Source organism: Lonchura striata, chromosome Z (genome assembly GCF_046129695.1).
Source record: "Lonchura striata isolate bLonStr1 chromosome Z, bLonStr1.mat, whole genome shotgun sequence".
Taxonomy (NCBI): Eukaryota; Metazoa; Chordata; class Aves; order Passeriformes; family Estrildidae; genus Lonchura; species Lonchura striata.
The window spans coordinates 39588198-39602598 of record NC_134642.1 but is presented as its reverse complement, the minus strand read 5'-3'; the positions used below and the strand labels follow the sequence as shown (position 1 = coordinate 39602598).

General features: G+C 53.1%; 2 protein-coding genes across 2 annotated transcripts in view; one reads left to right on the top strand and one right to left on the bottom strand.

The window, feature by feature from the left end:
• Window positions 1–3928: 3928 nt before the first annotated feature.
• Window positions 3929–9484, bottom strand: CREB3 (cAMP responsive element binding protein 3). Its single transcript, XM_021554641.2, has 10 exons — window positions 9074–9484; window positions 8254–8391; window positions 7913–8171; window positions 7583–7695; window positions 7277–7369; window positions 6663–6769; window positions 5275–5343; window positions 5039–5123; window positions 4825–4906; window positions 3929–4375 (listed from the first exon to the last, which is right to left on the bottom strand). Exons 2-10 carry the CDS (start codon window positions 8389–8391, stop codon window positions 4035–4037), a joined length of 1287 nt encoding a protein of 428 aa, XP_021410316.2. The 5' UTR covers window positions 9074–9484; the 3' UTR covers window positions 3929–4034.
• A 964-nt stretch (window positions 9485–10448) lies between these two features.
• The window catches only part of TLN1 (talin 1), a 35338-nt gene continuing 31385 nt past the window's right edge, over window positions 10449–14401 (top strand). Inside the window, exon 1 of the mRNA XM_021554728.2 lies at window positions 10449–10527. The gene's annotated coding sequence lies outside the window, so the exon portion shown is untranslated. The remainder of the gene's footprint in view (window positions 10528–14401) is intronic.

Sequence of the window (14401 nt, the reverse complement as noted above, 5' to 3'; positions counted from 1 at the left end):
GGAAGGAGGCAGTGGCTCCATCACTATATTTCCAGCAGCTTTTAAAACCAGTTTTCAGATTTCTGTTAGTTTTTCTGTTTCCACCAATATCCAGCAGCTGGTGCTAGTGGATAAAAATAGGATGGATGATGACACAGGATTTAGATTTCCCTTGAAGAGGTGGATACATCTTGTTTCTGCAACTGACTGAATTTTCCATCTCTCTGAGAAACCCTAATTCTTTTTTTAGAAAGGGCAAACCTGATTCCTTTAAAGCCATGATGAGGAAGAGTTTTGCATTGGTTACACAGCCCAGGACTTCCTTAGCAATAGAAAGCAAATTTCATTTTATTCACAATTTTCAATACATTACTATCACAGAAAAGAGAAGATACTCTTGATACTTGAGGAGTCACCAAGCAAAAAAGATTCTGTTTCCATCTGGCAACACCCATCAAGGACTTGCCAAGGACTGTCCAGGATATTTTGCCCTGGAAAGCTCATGCTTCCAGTCTGCCAGCGTAGTCCCACAATGCTGCCAAAGGCACTTGCTGGGACACAAGGGAGATACAGGTTGACCTTGGGCATAACAGAGGGAACAAAGTGAGGATGCAGCTGGGACCATACCACTGACCTAAGGCAGAGTGTGGGGCTCTGTGTGCATGCAAGCAGCACCAGTGAACATGCAGACCATGCTCAGACCCTGCAGCATACTGTGAAAAAGAACAGGGATCTGCAGCATGGAGGACAAGGAGGGTGGCAGGAATATCAGTTAGCTCCTGCTCCTCTGCTTGATATAATCAAGTCCTCAGCCAAAAGACTCATTATGAGCACTTTAACCATTGCTGCCCTTTAACATAAGGCATGAGGTCCAGGCTGAGTGTCCTGGTTTGTAAAATAAGCTTGTATTCTATTTGCCATCTGTTGGAGGTTGGGCAGGTTTGTTATCTCTTCCAAGAACAATGGTTTGCTCCGAAGAGGTAATGGTTTGTTAATGGGCCATTGACTGACTAACTGCAGGGCTGGTAACGTTACACCATCCCATTGTGAGATGCTCCACCCAGAGGGGGAAGCCAAGCACTCTTTTATTGTATAAAGTGGTACCTTTTGGGGGACAGAGCAGCTCTCTTTTTTTCCGGGATTTCCCAGAGAAGCAGCTCCTTCTCCAGGACTCCCAGAAAAGCGGCCGGAGCGCGGTGAGGCGGCGGCGGCGGAGCTCGGAGGCAACCCCGGCGCAGAGGAAGACCGGCCCCACTGCCACCAGATCTTCAGAGAAAAACTATACCCTTCTAAAGATCACCACTTCAGGTGCAATTCATCAGCCACTGCAAGAGGAGCAGCTAACATTTCAACCGGACTGCTACCAACACCCCAAATCCTCAGGTTGTGGACTTTATCACTAGTTTTGTTTGTACCAATTGCATTTGCCTTTTTAAGTTGTTATCTAGTTTTCTCCTAGTAAAGAATTGTTACTCCCATTCCCATATCTTTGCCTGAGAGCCTTTTAATTTAAAAATCCTGGTAATTCGGAGGGAGGGGGTTTACCTTCTCCATTGCACAGGAGGCTTTTGCTCTCCTTCACAGACTCCTGTCTTGTCAAACCAAGACACTGAGCTTCATTTCTCTCCCAAGGTCAGAGTGCTTGCTGTGGGACTAGCACGAGAACACGGAAAACAATGAAAAATAGCAGACCTGGGTCATTATGAGTAGACACCATGGAGCAACCCTCCCCAAAACTCCCAGCTCCTGGCTCCCATCCTCCTTTCACACAGTTATCTTCCGGACACCTGGCCAAGAAAGCCAGACTGCTACAAAGAGCAATACTGACCCCACCACACCCAGGCAAACACCAGCTCACGTGGCTGCTCCCAACTTTGCTGGCAGCACCACCATATTTAACTTCAGATGGTTCATTTGGTATTGATTAGTGCTGTGCCAGGGACACTGTGTAACATCTGTAACACTACACACTCTGGCCTTGAACTGCAAAAAATGAAACTAAAGGGGGAACAGGCCATTACACATACCAACTTTGAACTGCAAAAATGAAAGTAGGCTGGGAACAGGACATTACATACTTTGGCTTTGAACTTGCAAAAAAAATGAAACTAAAGTGTGGAGGGGCATTACACACCCTGGCCTCAAACTGTAGAAAATTAAACTCAAGTGCAGATGGGGTCCTAGACCTTCCTGATGCCATGCACACCTCCTGGGAAAAAAGTTCCAGTGGTTCCCTGGTGATGCTCAAGGGCTGTCAGTCCTGGCCATGGTAGAGCTGTGACCCAGCCCTGCTGGGAACATGCTGCTACCTGTCCTGAGGTAGAGGCCCTGGGCGAGCCTCTCCTTGGCTGCCTCCACTCTGGACAAAATGTTCTCGTATCTTGTTTGTTTTTTCTCCCTGGGTGGGATTCAAGTGGGAAGCTTCCTGCACCCACTGCCTTGCTGAGCTCCTGTGCTCTCAAATCCTACACTGGGCTTTGCAGGATCTGCCCAGTCAGGGTCTGCCAGTGCTTCCTGTGAACCCAGTGACCCCAGCCAGACCCAGGGACAATCCTGAATTTAGCAAGCCCACAGCAGGCAAGGCCCACCCGGTGATGTTGCAGGACCCTGGCTCTGCTCCACTTCCTGCGATTGTGCAGCTCCCATTACGAAAGCAGCGGTGGGGGCTGACACCGGCTCCTTGCGCTTCCTCTGGGGGAAGCTGCTCGCTTCCGCAGTGCTGGGGGCTTGTGTTTGTGGTGGGTGCTCACCACATGCACCTTTCTCTAAGAGTGCTTTTGCACCCTTGAAGCAAAGTGAGAGCAAAGCAGCATCCCTGCAAACCCACATTGTGCCTCAACAAGCCCCCTCTGCAGAGACACAGCCACACGGACTTCCCCTGCATCAGAGAGGGTTTGCCCCTGAGCCTACCCTGGGTTTCTCCCACAAGGCTCCCAGCCCCAGGTACAGCCCAGCACCTCACCAAAACAACCAGAGAGGACACAGTCACACACCATTAATATTTATTTAGACTCTATTAATAAGGAAGCTATTCATTATTATTCTGATTCAATTTGAAGCTACCCGTACTCATTGCAGGGAGAACTGGACTAGATGACCTTTAGAGGCCCCTTCCAATCCAAACCATTCTATATGACTCTATGGAATATCCTGCAGTAGGACAAGGAGATTTCTAAAGGTACCACTAAGCTCCACTCCAGCATTGCTCACCAGCTCAAAGTGTTTCTGTTCAGCCCAGAACCATTGACTGCATCACCAGCCAGCACAGCAAGGCTTGGGCACACAAGGACACGGCTTTGAAATTGTCCTGTGGCCAGGAAAGCCTTCAGAAGAGCAAGCAGCTCTGCTGCTCTCATGCCGCCTCAGCAGTCTGGCTCAAGGCATGCCTGCTCCCCGAAGCCCAAAAACCTGCAGGAGATGAAAGGCTCAGCCCTTACAGTAGGCAAACAGCACACATGGCTCAGGAAGTACTCCACATTATCTTTTCTAGCCAGGCTGGGAGCTGTGGCCATAGCCACAGGAACAGGTGACACGCCAGGTCTGTCGCAGAAGCAGGCAGGACTACTCCTGTGAGAGCACTGAAGGTCAAATTGCTACCTTACACCTAAATATCAGGCAGCACTGCAGAATTAAGGGGCAGTTACATGGAACATATGTTTGGGGCCACAACACAGACTAAGAAGTGCCTGTTCATCTTCAGCTGGGCAGTGAAGAAGCAGGACAGCAGCTTCTACTGCCAGCTGCATCCAGTCAGACCAAGTAGTAGCACCTCAGTCCAACTGTGTCCACCCTCCCTGCCACAGCCCATCCCCACAAGCCACTGTGTGCAACCTGGGCTGCAAGCCACATCAGCAGCCGTACTGAAGTTCTCAGAATTTCCTGTCCCATCTCAGATGGAGTCTGATAAAAAATGTCAGATCGATTCCTCCTCTGTGTTGCTGGCAATGAGGAGAGTATTCAGAAGGAACTGCTTGGATAGATAATCTGTTAGTGCAGCTCTGTCCCTGCTCCACGGGATGGCCAGTATCATCCCAAGGAGCAGGATGCAGCACTGGTCACATCTCATTGGCATGGTGCTGCTGGATGAGAACTCTGTCAGGGTGTTCTACCCACTCCTGACCCTTGGATTTCCACGGCACCAGCACTGCTGCTGGCAAAGGGTCACTCTGGGGTGGGCCCAGCTTGGAGCTTGCTGCTGCTGGAGGGTCAGAGGATGAGTTGCTGTTGAAAGATCTGGGACTGGAGTTAAGTGGACTCTGCCCCTCTTCCCATGACTGACTGAGGTTGCCCGACAGCAAGGGGTCTCCAGGCTCTGGGCTGAAGCCCTCCAGCTCAGTGTCATGCTGCACATCAGGTGCTCCCTGGTTTGGAAACTCGCGGATCTGCCGTGACAGCACTGTAAGAGAGGTAGAGCCAGCCCTGTCATTTCCAGCCTCCCACCCTCCTGTGCTGAGCATGGAGCCACCACAGAGCCCAGGAGAGAGGACAAACTGTTTAACCAGGACTTCCTCTTCCCAGGGAAGGCGGAGAGAGGATGCTGCACAGCTGTAATGCACAAGCAGAGTTTGTGCTCCAAGAGGGACCGGAACCCTCCTGTCCTTGCACCGCCCCTGGCACAGGGCCCTGCTTTCAGGGAGGCCTCTCCAACAGGGCTGAGGAAGAGTCCAGAGCTGGGCAAGACAGCAAGACAAACCTAGTGGTCACCCCAGGCAAGGGGATGCTCAGTTGGAAGCACCCCAGAGTTCAGGATGTCTCAGGTTGTGCTGTGCTCTGAAGGGTAGCACTTCACCTGGAGCCACACCTCAGCCCCAGTCTGGGCATCTCAGCCATAACCTGGGCACTCACCCTTGAGCTCCTGCTGTGGCTCTACGCTCCCGGGCAAGCGGATGCTGGGGGACAGAACAAGGCAGAAGGACAGAACCACAATCTGGAAACAGAAATATCAGCACAGTATCAGTAAAAGAAATGGACAGGCATCACTAAATGCAACAAATGCCTCTCTCCCAAACTTCTGAGGACAGCAGAGACCTCCACAGACACTGGGGCTGAAGCCACTTACCATGGTGCACGTTTTTCTTCTGGTAGATTTGGGGGTGGACCGTCTCACAAAGGCCTGCAATTTCTGCAACTGCCTGAGCAGTGACCTGCAGTAGAGCAGGAAATGCAGGTTAGCACAGCAGGAGGACCTACAGCTGCTTCCTTCCACCCTCTGCAGCCAGGGACAGGCCACAGTTGTGAGAACAGGAACAGCCTTCCCCACAACTTCTCCTGCCAAACCCAACAAGACATACTCACATGTTCTGCTTCTGCAGTTGCTGCACCTTCTTCTCCAGTTCATGGTTTTCAGCTGTGCAGGCTGCCACCCTTCCCAGGAAAGATGAGGCACAGGGGAAAAACAGAGAGATTTTGTTGGTCAGCAGTGGAGACTTTGCATCAGTCACCACATCTGGGTGGCTGGGGCAGACAGAATTGGTCCTGGGGTCCACCTGGTATCATGTGCAGCAAAGCCCAGAGAGCACCACCTCACACCATATATGGGGAGGAATGAAGCCCTGCCAGTCCTGCAGAGAAGCAGTTGATTAACCCCTATGGATGCCCACTCCTAGCAGCACACCAGCCCTGAATATCCATGACATCAGGCTGCATTACTAACTAGCCTGATCTGGAAAACACATTTGTCCTGGCAGGTCAGCTACTGGGCTTGACCAGAGCAAAATCTGGACCATCTCCAAGCACAAGAGCACCAGACAGGCTTCACCCTGGTGTTCTGAACCCTCTGCAGGGAGCTCTTGCCCCACAGGGCCAGCCTCACTTTTTGCTCAGGGTGACAGAAGCCCAGCAACTGAACAGCACAGCAGCTTGTGACAGGCACCCCCTGATCCTGGACCTGGCACTGTGGTCAGTACAACTAAGGCCATGCATGAGAGGAGCAGCAATTCTGTGACCCACCAAGTCATGTATTCATTCCCTTCCCCTTGTAATCTGCCACTGAAGGTCCTGTACACCAAGTACCAAAACAAACAGATTTCTTCTTCCTCTCTCTGCCAGCCTGAAAGCTCCTGGGCACCAGTCCTTCCTCTTACCAGTCTTGAAGGTCGCTGGCACAGAGCCAGCTCTGTGTTGCTGACAGCTATATCACAGAGCAGGGAAGTACAACACAGAGCACACTGTCTACAGAATCAATTAGAAAGTCCTAAGGGCACCTTGGGAGTAAAATTTCTGCTGGACAGCTCAGGATCCCTCTGCTCAGGGACACATCTACCATTGCCTGCTTCCTCCCATGACTGAGGGAGAGACTTGAATTATTTGTATCATTTTTGAATCTATGTTATGAGCATTATATTAATACACAGAACCATCTATTAAGATCTGATCCAATCTGCAGAGGGCTCAGGTGACTAGAAATTGTAACTTAAGATGTATTAGAATGCAGGTGATTAGAAATTGTTAAGTTGCACGATAGATCCTGTATTACACTGCTTATAGAGTGTACTACATTGATTCTGCTTGTAGAAAAACTGTGCCACTGTAATCACAAATCCTCTGCTATATTAATCATAACATGATAGGAAAATGAAGTTCTGATTGAAATGACAATTAAGGGCCATCATCATTCTGCCAAGGATCCCTTAAAAGAACATACGGGTCCCCTCAGTATTGGTGACACTCCTGTGTGACCATACCTGTTTTCTAGGCCATCCACATAGATCTTCCTCCGGCGACGACTATCCTGAGCTGCCTGCTTGTTCCGAATCTTACGACGCACTTTCCTCAGAACTCGCTCCTCAGCCTGCAAGGTTCACCTCATTAACAGCAATCCCAGGGTGTTGGCAATCCCACCCTCTCAGACTGCGCTCACATATCAATCCTCAGCCCTAGTGCTTGTGTCCTCTGTCCTTCGTACACCAGTGAATAAACTGCAAGGCAAACCCTGGCCTTGCTGGTGCAGCCAGCAGCTTCCGTGACTCAGCAAAAGTAAGGCGTACCTAAGGAAAATGAAAAGCACACAGACCACAAGCCACTAGGCAAGCAGGAAAAAATAGCTGCAGGCACTCGTGGTGTAATTGCCTCCTGCAAACAGCCACAAGTCTGGAGACTGACAGCAGCCAGAAGCTGCTGTGCACATGGACAATGCCCTGGACTCGAAAGAAGGAAAAGGACACTGAGCCCAGATGAACACTGCCTGGAATGCAGCATCTGGACAACATATTCTCATCAAGGCACTGTCCTGCAGTTTCAAACCCCTACGATACCTGATACATTAAGAGTGGTCTGCATGGTTCTAGTGAGGACTCACTTTGGTCAGTGGCAGACAGGTTGGTAATGTAACACCTTCTTTCTCCAGGAGCTGCTTCTCCTCCTCTGTCAGGACCAGCTCTGGGAAGTCAGACTAGAAAACAGCAAAAATAAGCCTACTGAGAATGCATACTACAGGGAGTCCATCCGCCAGCAAGGGCACATAGCAAACACACAGAACTGGAATCAGCTCTTCCAAAGTAATGTCATGCTTTCCCTCAGAGATACCCCTCACAGGAGCCAAGTCAGAAGAGAAGGAGAAATGTGAGAAGCAAAGGCTGGGGTCCACAGGCATGGGAGTCAGTACCTGTACAATGGCTCCAGGCACAAGCTGGGGTTCATCTTCCACAGCAACAGCAACGGGGGAACTGGTGCTCTGTTCCAGTGCCTCACTTGTACTTTCCAAACCTACCCATGCCCCTGGGGAAGGAAAGATGAGTCAAATGCTGGGCCTCACTGAGGCAGCACCTGACCAGCCAGCTTTGAGTGGCATGAAATAGCAATTTTATAACAGCAGAAAGCCTTTAATCTTGGCTCTCTCCATCTTTGCCTGACACCCCCAAAACAAACCAGTATGGGACTACTTTTCTCTTTTCTGCCTGCAGCCAGGGCACAAAGAGTCCGTAACATCACTCACCTAGCTCAATGGTAACATCTCCTTCTGCCATGTCAGACCTCACACTTTCCAGTGTAGGCCACTCTTGATGAAGGGAGTAGTTATGATCAACGTGCACAATGTCTCGGCTCGCAAAATTGCTATTGAGGCAATGGGACAGAAGCTGATCCTCAGAAATGCTGCTGTCATTGTTGGCAGGCAAGTAACTGAGCCTGTCTGGTTCATCTTCTAAAGGGCTCAGCAGTGAGCTGATGAAGTCATCCATCTCCTTGTCCAGGAGCTGCAGAGGAATAGCTTTTACTCAGCAGGGAGACAAACCTCCTAAACCTCAGCTCAGCAGCAATTCCTTACAAAGAACTCACCTCAGGCATTGGCAGGCCCCAGTCTTCCAGCAGACCATTCTGCTCCCCTGGGATTTCAGGGCAGGGAGCATCCTCCTTCAGAAGAAAGTCAAGCAGATCCACATCTGCCAGGGCATCCAGTTCCTCTGGGCATGACATCTGAGCAGGACACCCAAAGTGAGCACAGACACAACAGGAGACACCAGCCTTGCTTTAAGGTGTCCCTCAGACCCTATGAAGTATCCCCATGCAATGTCAACAGCAGGAATGGCCAGTTCACAAGTACTTCTCCAGCCAGGTAACATCTCCTTCTGCCATTATAGCACCAATGGTGACAATACAAGGTTATTTGGACCCAGCCACAGGAGCCATGCTCCACCCAGAGCATAAAAGCTGCAGAAAGGACAGGAAAAATGAAACAATCCCAGACTTAATGGTGTGGAGAGCAGGCAAGATTCTGCTGTTCCACAGAAACCTGAAGGTGCCATACCCCTTGGTATGCAGCGAGAGCTTCCTGTGCCAGGAAAATTAAGAACAGTCTTTGCTGAGGTTTTAACCAAAGGGATTCTGTTAATGATTAAATCATGATCAAATTCTAAGTAATCGATGACTGAGCAAAAATTAAATGGCAATCAAATGGTGATTAAGTGATCATTGAAAGGTAATTAATAAGTGATTTGACAGACCTATATGATGACTTAGCAATTCAGACAGCTGTCAAACACAGTACTGTTTAACACACTCGTAATAAGTAAGGGGATGAAACAAATAAATAGATGGATATATATAAAGGTCACTAGCACACAGTATACCTTTAGGCTGAAAGTAAAATGCTCCTTACCTTACTGTAGAGATCAGACACTGGTAAAGAATCTCTCTGCCCTGAGGAGTGACCTGGAGAGCTGTCCCTGCTGCCAGGGACGTCAGGGCCCAGCGGCGTGAGAGCAGCAGAGCTCAGCGGCTGGAGGCGGCCACAGGTACGGGGAGGGCAGTGAGGGACCTGCAGCCAAACACTGCCCTGGGGCTTGTGCACCTGCGTGGCTGTGGCAGCTTTAGCTTGGCCTGGTCCCAGCTCGGGCTGCTGCTGTTATGTCCTGACAAGGCATGGCCCAGGAGCCTCGGTCCCTGAGGAGATGCGGCCTCGCATGGCTCTCGGCGGGATCAGCCCGGCCGGCTTGTGGGCGATGCCTGAGCCAAGGCACCACTCAGGCTGTCAGAGCACAGGCATCCATGGCACCTCTCCATCAGCACTGCTAAGCTTTCACATCTAGCTGTCAAGTGTCACGGTCTGAAAAAAAAAAAAAAACCCAGAAAAAATAGAATACCACCAAAACCACCTGAAACCCCTCCCAAAACCAGAGGGCCAGCGCAGTCCCCAGCCAGGACTGCTGAGCCAGCTGACTAAGGGGAGAGCTGTCAGCAGAAAGTTCAGCAACAAGAGGAAGAGGAGCTGGGCAAATCCGGGCAATGTCAGGGCCCATGGCTTCCACAGACGGTTTCCCCCAGGGAGCGTGCGCCGGGCAGGCAGCACGGGCAGGACGGGAACAGGAGGAGCAGGTGCGGCAGAAAGGCGAGCGGAGCGCAGGGGCGGGCACATCCACCCGAGGAGAACCAAGCAGCCCGTCTCAGCCCCGGCTGCGGGCCGGACCCGGCTGCCCGGACCGCCGGGACCTCCGAGCAGCGGAGCCCCGACCCCCGGTCGAGCCCGCGCCCAGCCGCCCCTCACCTCCGCCTCGCCGCTGCCAACGCCCCGCGGTGACGCCACCCAGTGTCCCGGCGGGCCCCGCGCGCGCCGCCCCGGCTCCTCCCGCGCTGACGCACCGCTCGCCTATTGGCTAGGAGGAGGGGGGCGCGTGGCCGGCGGGAGCGCGCGCGGGCGGCGGGAGCGCGGGGCGGGGCGGGAAAAGAGGGGAGCGGAGGGAATGGGGGAGACGGGTTGAAGGGAGGGCGGTGGGTCCGGGGTCATGCCGAGCCCCGGGGGTGTCCCGGGGCGGGCGGGCGCCCGGGAGTGCGATGTGAGCAGCAGGTGGAGCACGGCCACGCTGCGCGGGCGCGGAACCGTGACCAGCCCCGGGGCGTCGGGCCGAGTCGTGCGGGTACAGAGCGCTGTCCGTGGGAGCGGATTGCCCGTGGCGCGGTGTCCGGATGGAGCGCAGCGCCGAGGCACCGTGCAGCGCGGCGCCGCGTTCTGGCGCATGCGCGTGGCGGGGTGGGGGGGGCGGGAAGCGGGCGGTGCCGGCCGCTCAGCTCCCCTCAGCGACGCGGGGCCGCCGCGCTGCTCCTGCCCGCGCAAAGGTACGGGGACGGAGGACACTCGGTGTCCCGGTAACCGGGGGCTGGGGGCTGCGGAGTGGGGTCCTGCGGACCGGTAGGGCCCTGAGTCTCGGGGGGCTGCCGGAAACGGATGTCCTGGGGACCCTGCCCTGCACCCCCCCGGTACGTGGCGGGGAGGTAGGGAGGAAGCAGCTTTCCGGTTACCGGGGTTTCCCTGCTCCAACCGGGGTTTGTCCGTGGGGCTGCGGTGACCCGAGGGCTTCCGGGGTTCGCTCAGACTTTGGGGCATGCCCAGATCGCCCCTGGCACCGGCGCCGCCGGAGCACCGACACCCGCCGGAGGCTCCGGGGTAACATGGGCTGGCGCGGCCACGTTATCCCCGGCCACGTTATCCCGGCCTTGTACTTGCCCTGCTTCAGCAGGCTCTGGCCTGGAGTCCACCGTGGCGAGGCCCGGGCCAGCATCCCCACCTCGGGGGTCTCTGGGGACCGAGCTGGACAAGCCTGGCCGTGGCCAACAGTCCGCGTAGGCCAGGCGCGGCTTTTCCCGGGGCATCCCGCCCACCCTGCCGGGGACGTGGGGAAAAGCGCGTGGCAAGGGTGTCCGTGTCCTGCTGCGTGGTTTTGGGTGGGGACACCAGGGCTTCCCGTGACCACACCGAAGCCAGGGACGTCACCCGAACAGTTCTCACTAGGACACACAGCTGGCTATAGGCCCCAGGATGGGGCGCTGGGGTGGTTCCCATGCAGGGTGGGACTGGCCCTAATCGGGGAAGGCTTGGGTCCCCACCATATCCCGGCTGAGACAACTAACCAAGCAGGGAGAAACGCTGCCCCATCTTCTGCCTGTTCCCTGCCGGATCCTGCCCGAGCCCCTGCAAGCTCCCCATCCCTTTGAATCTGCCGGCAGGATGTCTACATGCTTTTGCCGTGTCTTCATCGCTGCCTGTTAGACCCATATTTGGTAGCGATAATTGTTTACTCCCTTCTCTCTCTGTGCCTTGCTGCTGAGAAGGGAAGGGCGCATATTTTTGGGATCTTTAGTTTTGCAAAACCTGTGAGCTGCCTAATAAAAGCTCCAGACCACCTGCCTTTCCCTGGATCATAGGGTGAAACCGCCCAAGTGCTGAGTGAATCTGTGATGGTGCATGGGAAGTACCACCCAAGCATCAGTTTCCTTGCTGAATGGCAGTGGCAGGAATTTGATGCTCCCCAAAGTGACATATCCTATTAGATTTAGGGAAGGGGGAGTGGGAAGGCTGAGGAAAATGAAAAGAGGCCTGTGGGGTGCCCTTCTTTTCAGAACTGAGCTTTGCTGGCTGCTGACCAGCAAATGACCCAAAAATGCAGCCATGCTCTCTTCTTTCTTTCACCTTTCTGCCTGTCCAGCAGCACAGTGCTGGGCAAGTTGCTTGTTGTGGGAAGCATGGGTGCTTGGATCAGGGCACTTAGTGCTTTCCAGAGGTCATGACAGCATCCACTGCAACTCAACTCCTGCTCTTGGAGTCCTGTGCTAGAGGGCCAGCTTGCTAAGGATGCAGGAGAGGCTGCAGCTGGGGTCCCACCATGCCTGCCTTCATCATGGGCAGTCTAGAGGTGCCATGATTTGTGCTCCATTCCTTTGGAGGTCAAGCGATGCCCAGCAGGAGCAGACAGGATGTGAGATGTGTGTGAAACATTGGCAGACAATAGCTGGAGCTGCTTCAGCTCAGTGCATGTGAGCAGGCAGGCAGGCTGCGGCTGCGATCCTCCAGCCCAGCTGTTTGGCCCCTGCCCATTTCCCATGCAGAACAGGGCTGCTCTCCCTGAAGGAGTGAGAGGATGCGCCTGTCCTAGCCATGGCTAACAGCGGAGTGGTCATGGGGGTGCAGTGTCTGGCCTTGACAGCCACTCATGCTCCCCAGGAGCAAGCTCAGCCTCAGCTGGAAGAAACTGTCCTCCCATCTGACGTGGACATGCAGCTGGGAAAGAGGAACTGGGTTGAACGGTCTCAGCAGCGTGTGACACTAAACCAGCTGGGGCTGCTGGCTCAGTCTTCCCATTGGTGCAGGGCTGAGCTCTGCCTACCTCTGCCTGCTGTGGCTGTGTATACTGGTCCTGCACCGGAGAACACAGGAGAACCCAGCTAGAGCCTAGTCTGGCTTCTTACCAGCTTAATTTTTGGTGTTGATGGTGTGCAGATGTTTACATGCTGGCCAAGCCACTGTTGCAGACATTGCGTTTTGGTGGCCTGGTATCTTCCTAGCTGTGCCAGTGGCTGTACTGGCTGGGCTGTGCCTGTGGAAAGCCCCAGCACTGGGATGGTTTGCAGCTGATGAAGCTTCCTGCAGCCAGCTCCTAGTCCAGAGGTGGTCTGCAGTGGGGCCTTTCCCAGGTGAAATTTGGTATTACCATAAAAGAAGGAAAAACCAAACCCCATTCCAAAACCTCTTTCAAAGTATCCCTTAAGAGAGAACGTAATAAAAATGGCAGAACTGTTGCATCTGAAGATTTGCAGCTTGTTCTGGAAACTCATCACAAGTGTTCCAGCTGTCCACAGTTGAATTTTGCTTAATTTTTTTTGTCTTTTAAGACGCAAACCCTTCAAATGTAACTGTTACTTCAGCAGTGAAGTCATCCAACAGAAATACAGTAATTCCATCGTGTGACCAAAAACTCACTGTCAGTGGTCCCCAGCAATGACGCGGTTCTTTGGGACACACATGTCCTGTCTGCCCACAGCCCTGCCTGCACTGGCCCTGCTCTGAGGCAGAGCCTGGAGCCTCCACCGCTGTCTTGGTTTTGCTCACCTTGCGTGGGGTGAGATGGAGGAAGCCGCAGCAGCTCCTGGGGAAGTGGTGGGACCCCACCAAGGTTAACCCCTCCCCCTCAGCATTTTGGGATTGGCTCAGAAGCGTGCCTGTGGTTCAAAAAGGGTTGCGCACAACTTGCTATAAAATGCAGAAGTGTGTTAATCCGGCTGCTCCGGTGCCTTATCTGACTTTGCATAATGACAACATGATTGAGAATAGGTTTGACTGAGAATGGGTTTGCTTTCTCTGGAGATGAGCCAGCAAAAATTTGGTGCGTGTTCATCAAGATTTGGTTTGTTTGGATTTTTTTGTTTTTCTTCTTTCTAGGGGTCAGTTTGAGTTTCACTGTCCTTTTTACTCTGGTTTGCAGTGCCAGGCTCCCACGCTGTCTCATTTGTTACATCTAGTTCAGCTTTTCTCTCTCCGCAAGGTTCGTGGAGGGGAAACATCTGTAGGGGCTGAGCCCTTCATTGATGCCCTCACATCAGGCAGCAGATTTGCAAACCTTGTGTGATTAGTTGCCGCGCTTTGCTGACAAATCTCACCCCAATTTAAGGAGGTGTCCTTTTGCAGCAGAGGATGTTCCTGCTCTAGACAGTGCTGTCAGCAAAGTTCAGCTGCTAGAGCCTTAACTTTTTCCATAGAATATGGAAATTGAAGTGTCTCCCTTTTCTCTGAGGTTTTCCTTGATGTCATCAGCATCTTCCCTGCTGAGCTCGAATTTTTTTAAGTGTTTGAGAGTGGGAAGGCATAAGCAGTCATCTTCTTGTGGGGTCTTGGGAAGCACAGTGACCCCTGTGAAGGGTGTGCTAAGGGGTGCCTCTGGTGCAGTGCCTAGTTTTGGGTGGCTTTGTGAGGGCAAGAGGAGGGTGCAGAACTAGTGGCAGATGTCCTGGCTCCTCTCAGTTCCTCTCTACTGTCCGACATCCTGCACTCCTTCCTCCATGGTCTCTGACCTTGTCTTCTCAGTGGCATATTCTCCTTTTCCTGCAGAGGGATGGAAAGCAGCTTTATGCTTAACTTGAGAATATTTTTAGATGTAGAGAAGTTGGCCTGGTGACCGCAGCAGCCCGCCCTGCATATAAAATACTTGGAAAACCCTTT